General features: G+C 42.8%; 1 protein-coding gene across 5 annotated transcripts in view; it reads left to right on the forward strand.

The window, feature by feature from the left end:
• pde4d (phosphodiesterase 4D, cAMP-specific) overlaps positions 1-16,586 on the forward strand; it is a 148,295-nt gene that overhangs the window by 107,834 nt on the left and 23,875 nt on the right. Inside the window, exon 1 of one of the 5 annotated variants that reach the window (XM_076731923.1) lies at positions 9,059-9,291. The exons of the other annotated variants lie outside the window; for them this stretch is intronic. Within the exon in view, the coding sequence (XP_076588038.1) occupies positions 9,227-9,291 (65 nt within the window). The 5' untranslated portion in view covers positions 9,059-9,226. Of the gene's footprint in view, positions 1-9,058; positions 9,292-16,586 lie in introns of those variants that run through there. 5 annotated transcript variants of the gene reach the window in all.

The following is a 16,586-nucleotide window of genomic DNA, read 5'->3' on the forward strand; positions in this document are numbered from 1 at the left end:
GAATTCTGCCGGGTCACCATGGCAACCACATTATAAACAGGAGTCTTGCGGGGGGACTGTAAAGGCAGGCAGGAAGTGCTGAGCTGAGCTGAGGTGAAAGAATTGGTCCTTGACACACATCACAGCTGCGTTCAAGCAGCGTGACTGGCTCAGAGACGTTCCATTTGTGCAGACGCAGTGCTGCATGAATCTCTATTACCACTCCATTGTTGTGTCCTAATCACATTACCTGTGCTGATTTACATACTTGAAAACAAATATACAGTTGTCGTAATCACACTCAGTAGTGTTGCAGTAGCGGTGGGGGTGCAGTTGCCATGGCACTAAGTAGCTTTAAGCCCCAGTTTTACTTTATTTTTCTTCGTGCTGTGTCACATGGTTCCCTGTTGCTTTCTTATACAATTCAGTTAGCTGACATGGAGCTGCTTTCTTGATGGACAAATCAGCAGTTGAAACTGACAGACGTGTGTTCAGGGTGGAGAGCAAATCCCCCCTCCCCCCAGAATCAATCTTCTGGTCAGATTTATGCTTGTCTTTAATTATTCTTTGATCAAATAGATCCTAATGCAAATCAGATCCTATTTTTTTTTATTTTTGGGGTGTAGTTTTTATACAGCGTCTTGTCTTAAGACAATGGATGCACCAATCCAGCTTTATTTCTCCCAATATGTATTTTAATACCTCAACTTTGGTGATAGGAGTATTGACTCCATACCAGCGCTCTGCATGGAATTTTCTAAGATTTTATCTTGGCTGCGTGAAACTCATTGGAATGATTTTTATCTAAGTCATAATGAAGCCAGGGATTTCTCTGTTCCTAATAGACTGTGACCCACCATGACTGAACGGACGTGACTGATAGAAGAACCAGTAAATTTGATAATGACATTGACAGAGTAACAGTATTTTATGTGGGTTGCTCACATCATGGCCATTATCCAATCCAGTCAACTGAATTAAAGCATTCCCAGCTCAGACAGTGTCAGTACCAAAACCCAGGTTGCTAGTTGTTGCTAGTATTGGAAAATTTAAAAGACGACACCCGGGGCTACCAACGCCACATCTGATGAGCATCTCTTCTGTTTCTGTTTCAGTCTTCGACCTCCAACCTTTCTCTTTCACAAGTCCTCTTTTACTGTCTTAACTTGCCCATTCAGCTGGTCTCTCATATGTCTTCATTGCAAGTTACCTCATGCTCCTGCTTCCACCCTCCCTCTGCCTCTGTCCTAGTCCCCGTCGGTCAGGCTACATCATCCCTAAGCCCCTAGCCAGGTCGCCGACCCTGCCAGTCATGAAAGGAGCAGAGCGCTTCACAAAGCCCTCCCCATCTCCTTCGGGCACGCAGACAGTCAATTAGCTGTTTATGCACTTTGGTGCTTAACGTGTAGAGTCCACGTCCCTGCCGGCTCATTTGTACAACTGATTACTCCATAAAAATGTGATTTCTGTCTTGTCTTTCTGATTGCTCTGTCAAGTAAAAATACTCAAAGTGCGTGAATGTTTTTGTGCAACAATGAAATATGCTTTGCGATATATCAAAATAAGAACATGCTTGAACTGTATTAGTTGTATCTGAAACAGTAAGCTTGTTCGTACACGTCGCGACGCTCAGATACAGTGGTTCTGGTATTATGGCTTTGAGCCTCAGGGACACTCAGTGACGACAGTCGCACCATCACCTGGCGCTCTGTCACAGCCTGTCGCTGCCACTGACAGCGTGTCACTGCCGAGGCAGCCAGGCAAACGTGTGCTCGTGTTACAGGTTGTGTGTTTGCGAGAAGAGAGCAAGTGAAGTAGAGGGTCTGCATTGCATTGTTGCATTGATCTGTGTGCATTTCATCTGTCGGTCCATGTTGTAGTGTGTGTGTGTGCTTATGATACTCAGTCAGCACTTGTGAATGTGTGTGTGTGTGTGTCTGTGTGGGTGTGGGTGTCTGATGTTCAGATGTTCAGTACGAGTGTGGAAGCCTGTTGTGTCTGTCGTTGCGTCTGTGACTTTGACAGCCTCCCCGTCCACCCAGGAGCTGTTGTCACATGCTGGCTGCTTCTGTCAGTGCTGAGCAGAAGCCGTAACTCCGCAGAGATTCACGGCTCTGTGTGTTTGCACTGCTGATGGTTGGTGCTTTTTTTTTTTTTTTTGAACCTGCTTTTTCGCTGCAGAGCAGACTGCCCCCTGCTGGCTGCTGACGACAGTGAAGAGATTTATCAGAGCGATTTAGATTTTATCTTCAGTGTTGAAGTGTCTGGAAATTGTGTGAAACAATAAGAAACGACAGTAATCACATTTGAGAGAGCGTAAATCTTCATGCTTAGTTGATTCTGTCACCATGACACCACGTCTACCAGCTGTATGCTTCATTTCCAAAAACTGATATAATGCATATATCTGCTCTACTAATTCCAGCAGATGTATTAGTGACAAATGACAGTTACTGCTGTTAATTCGACATGTATTTGTGATGATACAACATTTTGCTGGTTCTAGGTTGTTTCTTGTGGTACTTTGCTTCCCCCTAGTGGTAGAAATGAGCTAAAACCAAGGTTTGGAATTGAGATGGCGCTCGCAAGTTGGCTTCGTTCAGTTTCATTAAATAGAATTGGACTTTTTTGTCAGAATAATACCCTGATATGGTCTCTTGTTCTTGATTTTAGCAGCTTTTCATATTTATTTATTTATTTAGTCTGCAATAGTGTGTGCAAATGGGGATCAATAAAGGTTTATCTTATCTTTTCTTACATGGAGCAAATTTCTTCATCCATGGGTTTTGTATGTCCTGCTCATGTTAGATCTGTGTGAGCCCTGAAACCACAACGGGATGACAGCCCATGAGTCAAAGATGCTCCGTACTATTTTGAAAAAAGGATAAAGAACAAAGATAAAGATATATTAAGTATATGGAACGGCTTATTTGGTAGTCTGTGTTTACATCAGTATTTTGTGTCAGCAACAGAATAAATGCCACACAAACACATGTCACTAACAATCTTGGGGATCACCCATAAAAAGGTGATGTTACCTCCTCTGAAATTGCTCCTTCTTGTTGCACTGTAGCATCTCTTGTACTTGTCGGGGACTACAGAATAGGCCATCCAAAAATAGACCTTTTTGAGCCAGCCAGTGTACAATAATCGAGTTGGGGTTCTCAAACAATTTCACCTGCTGGCAGTGTTATAGAGAAGGAGGCAGTATCAAGGATAAAAGCCAGCATTACCTCCAGTGTGAGTGTGTTTCAGTTCAGATCTGGACTTCTGATGGCCATCATGTCATTATCATAGTTTTCATCTTGACTGTGCAGTAATCATCATACCCCTCTTATCCACCACAAAGCTGAAGTAGATTGGCAACATACATACAACATGATTATGTCATTTTGCACCATATCTACATATGATTTGTGTGGCTGTCAATACTGACTGTTTATGATTATCTGAGAGAAACGATAAAGTAGTTTGCTCTACCTCTGCACTTTGCTCCTCCCTCTCCTGCATCTCTCGCTCTCTCACTCTCCATCTCTCTCCAGCTTTTTCCCTTTCAAGTCACACCCATGCTGAGCCCTCTCCTCTCCTGTCCTCTCCCATGGACCTCTTCTCACACACTCCATTTATCCTTCTCCCTCTTTCTCTCTCTTGACACAAGAGTGTGTCTCAGTGTGTGGCAGTGGTTAAGAGCTCCACCAAAATGAGTTTACCTGTGAACTCAGATTATCTTTCTTTGGAGAGGATCGCCCGCTACCGTCACGCCTGCACCAACGGCTCACCCTACGCCACGAACAAGCCCATCGACATCAAACCTCGTGGCAGGAGAGGGTATGATTGCTGTCTGGGACTGAAACTGTTGGTGGGAGGGAAGATGATGGGACCTTAACCTGAATTTCTGTTTTATACTGAAGATTCGTGTGATTTGTTTTCATGTGGAACTATTTTATATTATATTTGCGTTCTTTGAATAGCTACATGTCAGTGTTGTTACTTCATGTCAGCTTCTGCATGTGTTGCTCCCTCTTTATAGTTAAAATCTTGCATGCGAAAAGTTGCGATGGATTAAATTAGAGAGTGAGAAGTAGAAATAAAAGTCAGGAGGAAAACTTGTTGAAACTGAATATCAGGAAAGTTCATCTGTGTTATTGCTCTTTGTGTGGAAACTGTCACCATGTAATGTGTACATGTGTGGATTTATGTGTTTGTATGACTTTCACAAATGTACACAAAGCGTGTGTGTTCTCTCTTATCAGAACATTAGCTGATGAATAGCTCCACCTGGGCAACACAGAGCTGGAACTGTGTTCACAACCCAGCGTTGTGTAAATGCTGGTTGCTTGGTGGCTGGTCGCGTTGTTAGAGCTCTGTCGAAGATGTAGTTCTGCTGTTTACTCTGTTAAGCCTGTAGTGTCGGCCTGAAGTGTGTGTATTTTGTGTGCATGCGCCTGTCTGTCTGTGTTCCATGAAAAGCGGCTATTCTGCTTTTAGAGCTTAAGAGCAAGGCAAATGATAAATAAGCAGGTTTCATCCAGCCATCGTCTAAAGCATCAAGGTGTTCAGGAGCACAGGTCCGTTCACTAACCAGAGCGGAGGGTAAGCTAATCATCAGAGCACTCTCTGTCCATTAAAGCTCACACAGAAGATTTGAAGACCTTATTAGGCTGATTTTCATGCTGCATTTCTCTGACTAATATGTACTCAGCGACCCCAGCCAAAACTGAGACGTGCTATCATCTGATGTACATCTGAGTGCACCTGTCAGTTTTTTGTGTGTTTGAGCGGTTTGTGTGTGTGTGTGTGTGTGTGTGTGTGTGTGTGTGTGTGTGTGTGTGTGTGTGTGTGTGTGTGTGTGCATAAACATAAAGTTGTGAATGTGTGTTTGTCCCTCTGTAGTAATTGAATATGAAGCAATGGTAATGGCTGGTGGCGTTTGCAGACATAGATATGGTCGGAGCCTTGTCAATAATGTGGATCTGCCATCTGTGCTCACTGCCTGCTCCTTAGTTAAGTGCTAGTTATATCAGCAATTGTGAGTGTGTTTATCTGCACCATATACTGAAGCGGGTTCATGGAAGAGGTCTTTTTTGAAGCAAAATCAATTTTTACGTCAATTTCTGCAGTCACTTAATCCATGCAACTGTTTTTTATGAGATGAATTATACTGGTTTTGCCACTAGGTGGCAGTGGTGTCTCTTTGAGTTGCATAGAACAATTTTCTAATGGGTTTTACACTTGAAGTAGTGCTTATTAGATGGCGCTAGGCAAGTTTTAATAAGCCGTTATTAACCTACAATTAATGTGATTGAAGTTATCTGCTGTTACATGAATGCAGTCTCTGTTTTGTCTAAAAACAGAGACAAAATATCTATTCAGTCACTCAGTTCATTCATTCCTTTTGTTATTTATTTGGTATTATTGGACTCCCACTGAATGTTGAGTTTTACTCTCCCTGAAAATTTAAACTGAACTGATTCAACAGAAACAGAAAATTAACTGGAAATACTTTGATGGTAGAAGACGGTATCACACTGTGGATTCGTAGCACCCTTACTGTCATTTTGACAGTAAGGGTGCAGTGTTTCCCTCTGCACTGTATGTAAATACTGTATATAAAATGCAGAAATTATTGGGAGGATATGTAAGATTGATGGGATGCAATTTTTCCTGCTATATAATAGTGATATGTACAAAGAAGTATAAAGAAGATGTTTGCAACTTTGGCATCAGCCTCTTTTATGGCATATAGGAAATTACATATTGTTGAGCTCCTCAGCTGAGACTGATTTCATGCTTATGTATAATTTGAGTCAAAGCACCAGTCTTGCTTCTTGAACCCCTGTGGCGCAGGACTAGCTTCATTCTTTTGGTTTGTCTCTTGCACCTCTGGTTCCTGAGGATGGCAGCAGTGTAGCCTGAGAGGAAAGACTCATTATTCACCTTTCAGAAGAGACAGTAGAGAGAGTGAAACAAGAACTAATAGTGTGACTGAAGTTAAGTTATATACTGGTTATGCTCAAGAGGGACAGTTTCACAATTCTGAAGAGCTGATTGCTTCGATGGAAGCACATTTGTGCTATAGAATGAGGTACAGATTGTTCAGTTTCTTAATCACTGAACTCAGTAGGGTGACATGAGGTGTGTTGTTTCCAAAGTTCCTGTCATCATGTTGTCTGTTGTGTTTTCATTTGGGTTTCATGTGGTTTCAAGGCAGAGGAAAGACTGCCGGACTCCCCAGTTTTCTTAAGAAAACTGTTCTCTTTTGTTGTTCTTTCCTTGACCACATGGAATGTGCAGACTGTGGTAATAGGATTAGTTTCACCACTTTGACCAAGCTCTAAACTACATCATCCTGCCATGCTACACTGAAAGCATTAGATGTGCCTATTCTACTTATTGTAACTCACTTCGTGCTCCGTACATGGCCACATATTAGCTGTATAACAATGTAAAAACATACCAGCCAGCTTACCTGCCAGCTGCTCTGTCCTGAGAGAGATATTAAATCAATACATGGTTACACAGCAATCTGATTTCTCAGGCACTTTTAGATGAGTCGTGCAGGGCCTCGTTACTGTGCACACTGAAATGTTTATTTGCGTTTACCTTGTTGCGCTCTCATTTGCTCGGTGTCCACACGTATGGCGAGTGAGCGTGCGTTCGCTCATGTGTCATTTGTGCATGTAAGCTCATCTGCATGTGCGTATACAGCGCAAGAAATTAGCATATGACATCCATCTTGCTCTGCCTTCAAATCTGCCTCCTTTCTTCCGCGACATAAAAGAATATCTACGTAATTTACCCTGAAGCATCACTAGCCGTGAAGTGGACATATTGTCTCTCTTATCAGTATATGAGTGCAATTAAGTCTTCCCTCATGAGAGCTGGAGGTGGATGCAGTTCCCATTCTGCTGCTTTCTGTCGTACCTCTTGAGCTAAAGAGAAACGTCTACTGGCTGATGTCACTCTCGCATTGCTTACGTCCACGGCCAGCTGCACTATTGATGACGTGGAAATATTCTCAGGGCTGGAATAATGTGTCTGCTGTTTCTTCTGTGTTTCTGGTTCCACGTGGTTTGTCTTCTTCCCTTTGTTTGTTGCTCCTGGTTTGAAGTTTTTATTTCTTGGAGCTACAACTTGGGACGACGCAGCAATTGTTGTGTCCTACTTTTTAAGTGTGTTTGCTGATTTTGTGCTGTGTTTTCTGCTTATCCCCCAGTAGATAACTGCGACAGAGATGATGACATAAAATGTAAAAGTAATGGGTTACAGTGCTAGTGCAGGATATGGAGATGCTGGATAATGGTTGAAAGCCGGCAGTAATGGCTCTGCTTTAATTAAGCATCATGTGAATGTATACTAGGCTAAAAACAGTGTCTGCATACTATCTGGACTTTTAAATGGCACCATACTTGTCTCTATTTGTGTTTTACTTGATTAATTGATTGGTTGATTTATGCTCATTTCCACTGTGATCCTTCAACATATTACAAGTTACACATAGAGAGTGTATACAAAGGTGGAGTCGCAGCCTTGACTTTACTCATTCATGTGTGACTGACATGCCAGACAGCTGACGCACCTGTCTGCCTTGGTGGAGTGCAAACGTTGGCTCCTTGGCCTGCAACTGTGACGTCACACGATGCCATCTGAGCTCCACACTCGATCCTATTTCATAGATGGCAACACACTGATGATTCCATTTTATAGCCAGCAAAGCACGGCTGATGTCTTTCTCTGTTTTTTTTTACGTGAAAATAAGCACATTAAAATCAAAATACTCTGTCTTGGGTATAGTAAAAGGTAAAACCATTCTGCTAAGGTGGAATATGATAATAGGTCTTTGAAGAGAGTGTTGAAATAGGTTTAGTTGCTTCATGGAGCTCAGGACTGGATGCAATGAATAAATGTTTGAAGCTGCTGAGATAAAATATGCACTGACCCTGAATACTGTGTTACTGGAACCTCTTCTCTGTTCTTAAGACTGTTTGTGCAGACGGTGAAAAATGTAGGGCTGGCCTTAAAAACCATGTCAGACTTCCCAACCTCCCAAGTGCTTCTGCTGATGTGCAGAAATTAGAAATTGAAAGCTTATTTATACCTGAATTATGCAAATTATGAGCAAATTAGAAATTAAAAGCTAACCTGTGTAAAGTAAGGTGACCAGTAAGCTTATTGATCAGTCGACCATGGATAAATGAGGAGATATCTCGTGTAGTCATAAGAATAGCTTGTTACGATTAGTAGTAAATTAATTTTGTCCTTTTTTTCCTTTCACACATTTTCACTCCCACACGCCGTCTACTCAATTTTGATTGTGCTCCCATGTGCCAATACATTCCTAACCCTTGTTTTGTCTGCCAGAAAAAGCACAAGCTTTTCTGTAAATCCCCTGCTTTCTCAATATATTGCGTCTCTCATTGTATAATGAAACTCAGCCAACACTGTCTTTGTATGTACGCTCTCTCCAGATCATTGGCATGCTTTAGCTAGTAGTTTTAGGTTACTGTGGCTACCGAATGATTGACACCTGAGACAATTGTTAGGATTGCTTTGGGTTACAAGTCCCGCCCTTGAAGGAATTACTACTACCAAAACAACCCCTCCCACTCCAGACATACCCAAGCTGCAGCTCCGGGAAACAGAGAGCGAGAATAGGAGAGTCATGTAACTCAAAGACAGGGACACAGACGTCAAAAGAGAGGAAGAGAAACGGAGGTAAGGAGGGAGGGAAAAAGCACAGTGGGAGGAAGAGGAGATCTTATTTCCAGCAGTCAGGAAAAAAAGAAAAACACAGGGACCTGAAAGTAAGAGGCAGAATGAGAAGGAGTAACAGAGTGAGTGCACGGCTGTATTAGGAAAGAGGGAGCTCACGCGCTGATCCAGCAAGATAGATAAGTGCAAGTGAGTGACAGAGAGGGAGGGAGGCAGAGCGGGCTGACAACCACCTACTTTCCAATGATCAGAGCTTGAGGAGCAGCAGCAGCGGCGTGGAATAATCTTGAACGGATTGTTTGATCTGACTGAACTCAGGTTTGGTCTCAAGCAGCTCAGCACACTTGACAACTCCACCGACTGAAGGAAGGAAGCTCCCACTGGATCACTTCAGACCAGTGAGGGCTGTGGTCTGACCACAGCAGACGGCTGGTCAGAGTGCTCCAGGTGGCCCAGGAGAGCGTGTGTGTGTGTGGGTTTATGTGTGCGAGTTTGCAGATGTGATGTGTGTGGCTGTGGAAGGACAAGCCAGACCATGAGTATCATTCTGAAGCCACGGTCGCGCTCTACCAGCTCGTTGAAGAACACGGAGGGAATATGGTAAATACACCAGGAACTGTTGGCAACATTTTCATGTTAATCCAGTTTTGTGTGTTGCTCTATTGTTCTCCATCTCCCTGTTAATAGCTCTCTGAAATACTTCTCTGCCTCACAGGCTTCGTCCTGCCTTTGCATCTTTTTGTCCCTGTTGATTTGCTGTGCTTTTTGTTTGTGTATCTTTCAGTGCCATCACTCTTCCTCTCAATCAAAACTTCTCTGAATCTTCCTGTGTTTGCTGGAAAAACCCTCTGCACCTTGTAGAGATGTCAGTTAGAGTTTTTCTGCACAAGGCACGCGTTCTGTGGTCAGATTAGATTAGTTCTGTTCTTCATTCCAGTCAGTGTGTTTTGTGCTTTCTCAGACTCAATGAAGACACAACACTTTCTGTAGTTTTCATGACCCTGGTGTCTTCGCCTCAGTGTGCTTTTATTAGAACTCACTGTCCATTCAGCCGGTGAAATCGAATAAAGCACAAGGCTTTAAAACAGCAAAGGCATCATTTGTTGAGGAATGTGTTGTGTCACTGCATACATTCTCCTGTCTGCACATGGCTCCAGATAAATGCAGGATGCAGAGCACAATGCCAGAGGCACAAATTGCCCTCCTGTTCCTGTCTCCTTCCCCCTCTTGTCTCAACTTGTCCTTGCCTGTTAGCACTGATTTCCAACTAAGAAACTGCCCTGTAGCTCTAACACTGGAAGTTAATATTCACAGTTTTTTCCCACTGTGATACTCCAAGGCAGAGCTGTCAATGGATCAGAGCAACCCTGAACAAATGCACATTGTTGGTGGGGTGGCGATTGCCTCGCGGCATGTGTTTGAACCCCGTCGGACCTTCCTGCAGGCTTCGCAGCGTTCTCACGTTGTCAGTTTATTAATCTGCTCTCCATTCTCCCCAGCAGGAAATGACGCTCGTGTGAAATGAAGACATATTAATTAGGTCTTTGAGGGCAGTAGTTCTCTGAGCAGTGCACATCACAGACTGCATGTGACGTGCTTTGATGCAGAGAGGGTGTCAAAGCCATTGCGTAGCTACACATGAACCTGATATAGGTGTTGGAGCTGACTGCAGAAATGTAGCTTTGCTTTTTTCTCATGTTAAAAGCTGACAATCTGGCAGTGTGAGGTTTGCATGAGCCATCTTCTTGAATGGCTACCAAAAGCAGTACTCAGCTGGACAAAGCATACCGCCTCCTCCATCTGTCCTGCCCTCCTCTCTTCTGTTTTATCAAAGCTTCTTTCAGTAATTCTCCTCATTGCTTTGTCTTTCATAATTTTTCACTCCGCTGACAAGATTTACAGTAGACTTGTGACTATCACTTAAAAACACCTGAATTGTAGCCGGTAATTCAGCTGTTTGTCTTAGGGTGGGTATGTTTGTGCAATGTATGCATGTGTAATGCAGAAGGATGTGTGTTATGTCCCTAAATCCACTAATCCTCATTAAGATAAACACACAAGTTAAAGATCTGTGTGTGTTTCTTAGCTCCATGTTTCCGGCAGTCTGTGTGTTTTTGCGAGCTTGCATGAGTGCTTGTGTGCTCATGTATTTACATGCGCAATTCCCTGCGTGTCTACTTGTGCGTAGTGAAGACAGTGACATGGTGTTTGACGTGCCTCCTGGTTAGACCAAACTCAAACAGGCCCCACTCCACCCAACCGTGCAAATGCAGGTTTGTGTGACTTTTGAGTACCCATCAGCGTGTCAGCTTGGGTTTGCCAGAGGTGAAAGATGAGGGTTAGGGGAAGGAGCTCCACGCCTGTTGCAGCACCTCTTTCGCACTTTCAAAGCCAGAATGATGTTAGTGTGCTGAGATTAAGTGTGGAGAAGTGGGGAACATGTGAGTTTGGACTTAAGTGTTTGCATCTGGCCTTTGTCAGTCCCTGGTTGGGCATCTCAGGCAGGCTGGAAATGTTGAAGGTTATCTGGCCTCTTATAGGGCCTGACAACTTGCAAGTTATCTAACATGTTTTCCAGTTTTGACCTTTAGTAATCCAGACCTGAGACGATGAATAGGACTGAAAATAGGTTCATAGTTAAGTGGACCTCTACGTACCGTAGAGAGGAGCAGAACTGGTTTGCTTTCAACCATGTGACCTTTTAGATGACGCTGCATTGCCATGGTGATTTCTTTATGTGTCTTATGATTGACTGAGTTTTCTGAATGACGCAGTGACAGAGAGGACTAAAGCAGTGCAACGACAAAAGAGCAGGATTCACTTTGCTTATACCTGACAGGGCAAGAAAAACCAGAAGGAGAGAGAGAGACAGACAGAAAGCACGGGAACATGTAAACTAAAGATCCAGTGTGTAGGATGTAGTGAGATCTATTGGCAGAAATGGAAAATAATATTCATAACTATATTTTCATCAGTGCATAATCACCTGGAAATGAGAGTTGTTTTGTTTTCATTACCTTAGAATGAGCTCTTTATATCTACAGAGGGAGCAGGTCCTCTTCCACAGAGGCCAGAGGCCAGAACAGACAAACCAAACACTGGATCTAAGGGGCTCTTTGTTTTGCATTAGTTTTGTGCCCATTGTTGGTTCTCCTAGTCGTAAAATAGGGTGAAGTAAGGCAAGGGGTTTGGTTGATTTGATTTCGATCTGCAACCTCATTATTACAGATGCCTCTAAATCCCACACACTGGACTTACGGATCGTTTTTGACAGCAGAAAACGTTGTCGTATTTTTTAACTTTTGTGTGAAAAAGACTTTTTCATTGCAGTCAAGCCCTGTACTGTGTGTTAATTCAGATAAAGAAATGTTATCAGTGGAAAAATTCACAAGCCAACATGGTATAACCATCATAGATTTATCTGCCAGTGAACAAATTTGCCTGCATTTGCTGCCTGGTGGATGATAATGTTACTTATTGCGTGTGTTTGTGTTTGCATGGATTCTTCGAGTCATGGGCGACTATGAAGGGGTGTATGTGTATGAGTATGGGCCAATTGCTTATCAGCGAGTGGTCAGTCACTTATCTGCTTGGCCTGAATGCCCCGTGGGCGCTTGCCTCCTCAGAATGTGTTTTTCTGTTGACTGACTGACTCGTGTTTTCTGGTTTTAAGGAGCTGTCTGGTTCCGCTCAGGCCACTGCTGATTTTCTAAGCACAACAGCGAAGACAGTGCTGAGGTTTCTGAACGCTTAAGTGTTGCCTCATGGAAACAATTTTTGGCTGGGATGTTAAAGAGAGCATTTAAAGGTGGAATTGAATTAGCTGCCTTGCCAACATGTGCTGCAACAGTAGGTTCACTATTGTATATATGAGGTTAGGGATAGAGAAAGGTGATGGTCGTGTTCTCACATGTACTGTACAGGATGTTTTTAGGGTCTCTTCACTGTCCCCTTACTCATTCTAAGCACACTTCAGTTACTGTACCCATCCATACTTATAGTACTGTGTATTTGACAAAATTAAAACATGTATTTCTTAAAGGAAAGTCGGTAGTGTTAACTCATTTTTTTCACTTGCTAACTGTTAGCATGTGTCAGCAGTGGATTCATACACGACGCGGTCCCATTCATGTATTCTTCATTTTCCAAATCCATAAAAAGTCATTTCATATGACCAACCATAGCATTAAAACTGCAGCTACTACAAGCACATACCGTGTCTTTTAAAATGTGCATCTGTAATGACATGTTTAATATCTTAATATGCTACAAGTACAATATTTGTACAGTACAGATACTCAAGTAAATGTGCTTTGTTACTGTCCACCCCTGCATGTCTGAATCTTAGGTGTCATTTGTGCCACCTCTCGTCTGCGTGTGTCACCTTTGGTCTCTATTTTGTTTTCCCCGGTCATGAGTTGCTGTTTTGCAAGAACATAGTCAAGGTTACAAGACACAAGTTCAGGATCATGTACCGACACCTGCATACATGCAGGGGATCACGCTCCTCACAATCCTCAGAAATACAAACACATGAATACACTCACACACACACACGCACTCACACTCACAGCTCTGGCATTTCTCTCCTTGTCCTTCCTCCACTGCCTGGTCTCCTCTTTGTCCTCTCGGCTTTCTAAAATAAATCGAGTGTCGTCTTCCCTCTGCCGCCCTCTTCAACACACAGCTCTGTTATGATCAGCACTGCCCCACACTTGCCAAACACATCTCTAACTGCAGTTTTTGCCCATTTTTTTGGTGGACTTCTTTCAAGGTTTGTGTCCTTGATTCCATGAAAGGGAAAGTTCTAGTTTTTTTGTTTTGTTTTTCAGATCTTCTGTAGAAACATTTCTTGTGGCTTGTGCTTGTTTGCACTTTGGGAAGAGACAAAAATATCAAGTTTGTGTTGCAAATTGTCAAAACAGAGCCTCGCTAACCTCCCCTCAGTTGATTATTTATCAGAAGCACTTGTGCCCTGACCTCTTTCTCCACTCAGTCTCCTCACAGCGCTGTCACGTCAGCTCCTGTGGTGTTTATAATTGCTCAAGTGACCCAGGGCTGCAAATGAATGAGTCATTGATCTATGCCATTTTGTGTGTGTGTGTGTGTGTGTGTGTGTGTATTACTCTTGTTGTGGGAACATAAATCTGTTTACACAGTCACACTGTGGGGACTCGCCTTCCTTAAGGGCACAAAAAACAAGTCCCAGTAATGAAACTCATTAAATTTTGCGGTCAAGGCTTGGGTTAAAGTCAGAATAAGGTCACGTTTAGAGTAAGATTAGGATAAGGAGTAGGGTTAGGGTTATGGTTAGGGTTAGGGTAAGTCTCCAAGAAATTAATGCAAGTCAGTGTACTGTCTTCTGAGCTGATAGAAGCATGACTGTGAGTGTGTGTGAGAGACAGATGGAGGAGAGAGAAGATGGAGACAGAAGTGATGGAGAGCCAAAGACAGAGAGAGCGAGCGAGAGTGAGAGAGAGAGACAATAAAAGAGCTGTGCAGTGTCCTTTGGCATGTGTGTGACCCAGCAGTGTCCTACAGAATGAAGTCACAGCAGCCGCTGCTCAGCTGTCTCAGTGCCCTTACAGCTACTGTACATTTCTTCTACTTTAACCTCTGTGAGAGTGCAGCTGAAAGGTTTTCTAGCAACAAACAATCCCTCTTTATTCCTCCTTTTTCACATGAAAGTCTAAACTCAAGCATGAAACTCAAGTGGGAAACACTGTCCCTACAGGGAGTCTGTGGGCTATTGTTGCAATTATCTTAGTTGTTCTGTCTTGTTTTCATTTTCCAACGAACACTCTGTAGACAGCAGACAGATATTGGGCTTTGCTTTGAACGAAGATTAGTTATCAGCCCCTCCAGTCCTGCAGCATGCCGTCTGCCAAGTCTTTGTTTGGCTTGTTGCTTAGCTTATTCAAGATAAACTATAAATTTATGCTGTGAACACTGAATACTTGTCATTTTCAGGAATTAAAATAGTTGAATGCAACTCAAGGTTTTTTTTTTTTCTTTGTTCTTTTTTAAGTTCACAGCCCAAAATCATGTTTGTCTCAGAGGGTTTTACAGTCTGTACGGAAAACAACACCACAATGACTTTTCACTGTCAGGTTAACATCAGCATAGCGGGAGCTAGATACATTTATGCAGAATAGAATATTGTAATAAATCTTACTGTATGTACAATTTCATAGTTTAGTCCAGGGGAGCCTTTTTCCTATCAAGGGTCATTTCAGTTTTTTATAACAGGGTCAAAACATACTCAGTGGCACCCAGTTGTAGGTTGTTACTTTGCAGCTCAATGACTTACCATGTAGCAAATATGTTCAGTTCCTTGTATTTACTTTTCACATCCTGAAACCTCTCATCAAATAAATGATGGAGTTTACACACTCACCAGCATATTCAGATGTCATAGCAGGCTTTTGTTCTTGCCGCATGTGGCCCAGAGGCCGGAGGCTCCCCACCCATGTTTTAGTGTTTCTCTTCAATAGCTGATGTTATTATTATTGATAGCAGTGTATTTGGCTTGTTAAAATGTTTGTTGAAGTAATTTGTAAATTAAAAATATGTCAGCTATTTCAGTTAGGGATCTAATAGAAATCTAAATTAGAAAATATCAGTGCAAAATATGCACCATGATTGATCAGTATACACAATGCTGTATAAATTTCAGGTACCCATAGGGAAGCATGTCTTTCTTTCTTTCTTTGCCTCCCTCCTTCCTGGCCAATAATATCTTAGTTCTGGATCACTCCCTTTTTTTTTGTGTCAGCCTCTTAACCAATGCTGGATTTACTTCCCATCACTACAATAATCCCCCTGTGAGTTGTACTCGTGGTTTTTGTTGATTCTCGCAACACAGTCATAGGGGTGTTCACATTTTTTCCTTTCCTTTTTTTTTCCAACTCATGCTTGCTCATTAAAGGCTGCGTCTTTGTGTCGGAGCAGGGAAAAAATTCCAGACGTTCCCTCTATGATGTCAATGCTAGTGCAATACCTGAGAAAACTATTTGCGTAGATCATTTCTGTGAGTCCCAATGAGGGCATGTCCACACACACACACACACACACACACACACACACACACACACACACCCTGAGAGTGGAGTTACGTGTCAAAGGTTTGGCTGAGAATCTGCGAAGGCCAAGACGTCAGAGTAAGTGTGTTAATGAATCGGTTGTTAAACATATGCTGGGTGTTATGTTTCAGCACGCTCACTATCTCTCAGTTATCTTTGTTTGTCTTGTTCGCAAACACGATACACACACTGACCCACACACACGTATCACACAGGACAGCTGGAGAACGGCCTGACCTGTGCCTGGAGTGACAATGTATAAGTCACTTGTATAAGTCTTCAGTTTCACACCTACAGTAAAGAAAACAGATGGATCACTTGATGCGATATGGCTGCGTGGATTGGGGGTTGTGTATGAGTGTGTGAATGTGTGTGTAGACAGCACTGGTTTAGACTGACATGCTTCTGATCAAATACTAAATATAGAAAGACAGAGTGAGAGGACTCAGGGACAGAGATTCGGGTGATGTGTGTAAGATAAGACACATACAACTGTGGGAAAAAGTTGCTGGAGTCATTGCAGCTCACGTATTGCTTCTTCTGTGTGTGTGTGTGCGTGTGTGTGCATGTTTAGGAGAGCTAGTTAGAGACAGGGACAATACATTTGCCCTTTCCTCTGTCATCAGGCAAACGTCCAGACTATCCCATTCCACAACCGAAGCTCACACTCACTTTGCTTCTGCTACTCACAGAGATCACAGAGAGAGATAGCACAGCGTTTAGCCACTTAGTTGTTGTGAAAATATGCCTGGCATGTCCTGTGTTTCGCTGTGGCCAAGTCTCACAGGAATACGCAGGGATAACCTGATGTTT

Source organism: Chaetodon auriga, chromosome 5 (assembly GCF_051107435.1).
Source record: "Chaetodon auriga isolate fChaAug3 chromosome 5, fChaAug3.hap1, whole genome shotgun sequence".
Taxonomy (NCBI): Eukaryota; Metazoa; Chordata; class Actinopteri; order Chaetodontiformes; family Chaetodontidae; genus Chaetodon; species Chaetodon auriga.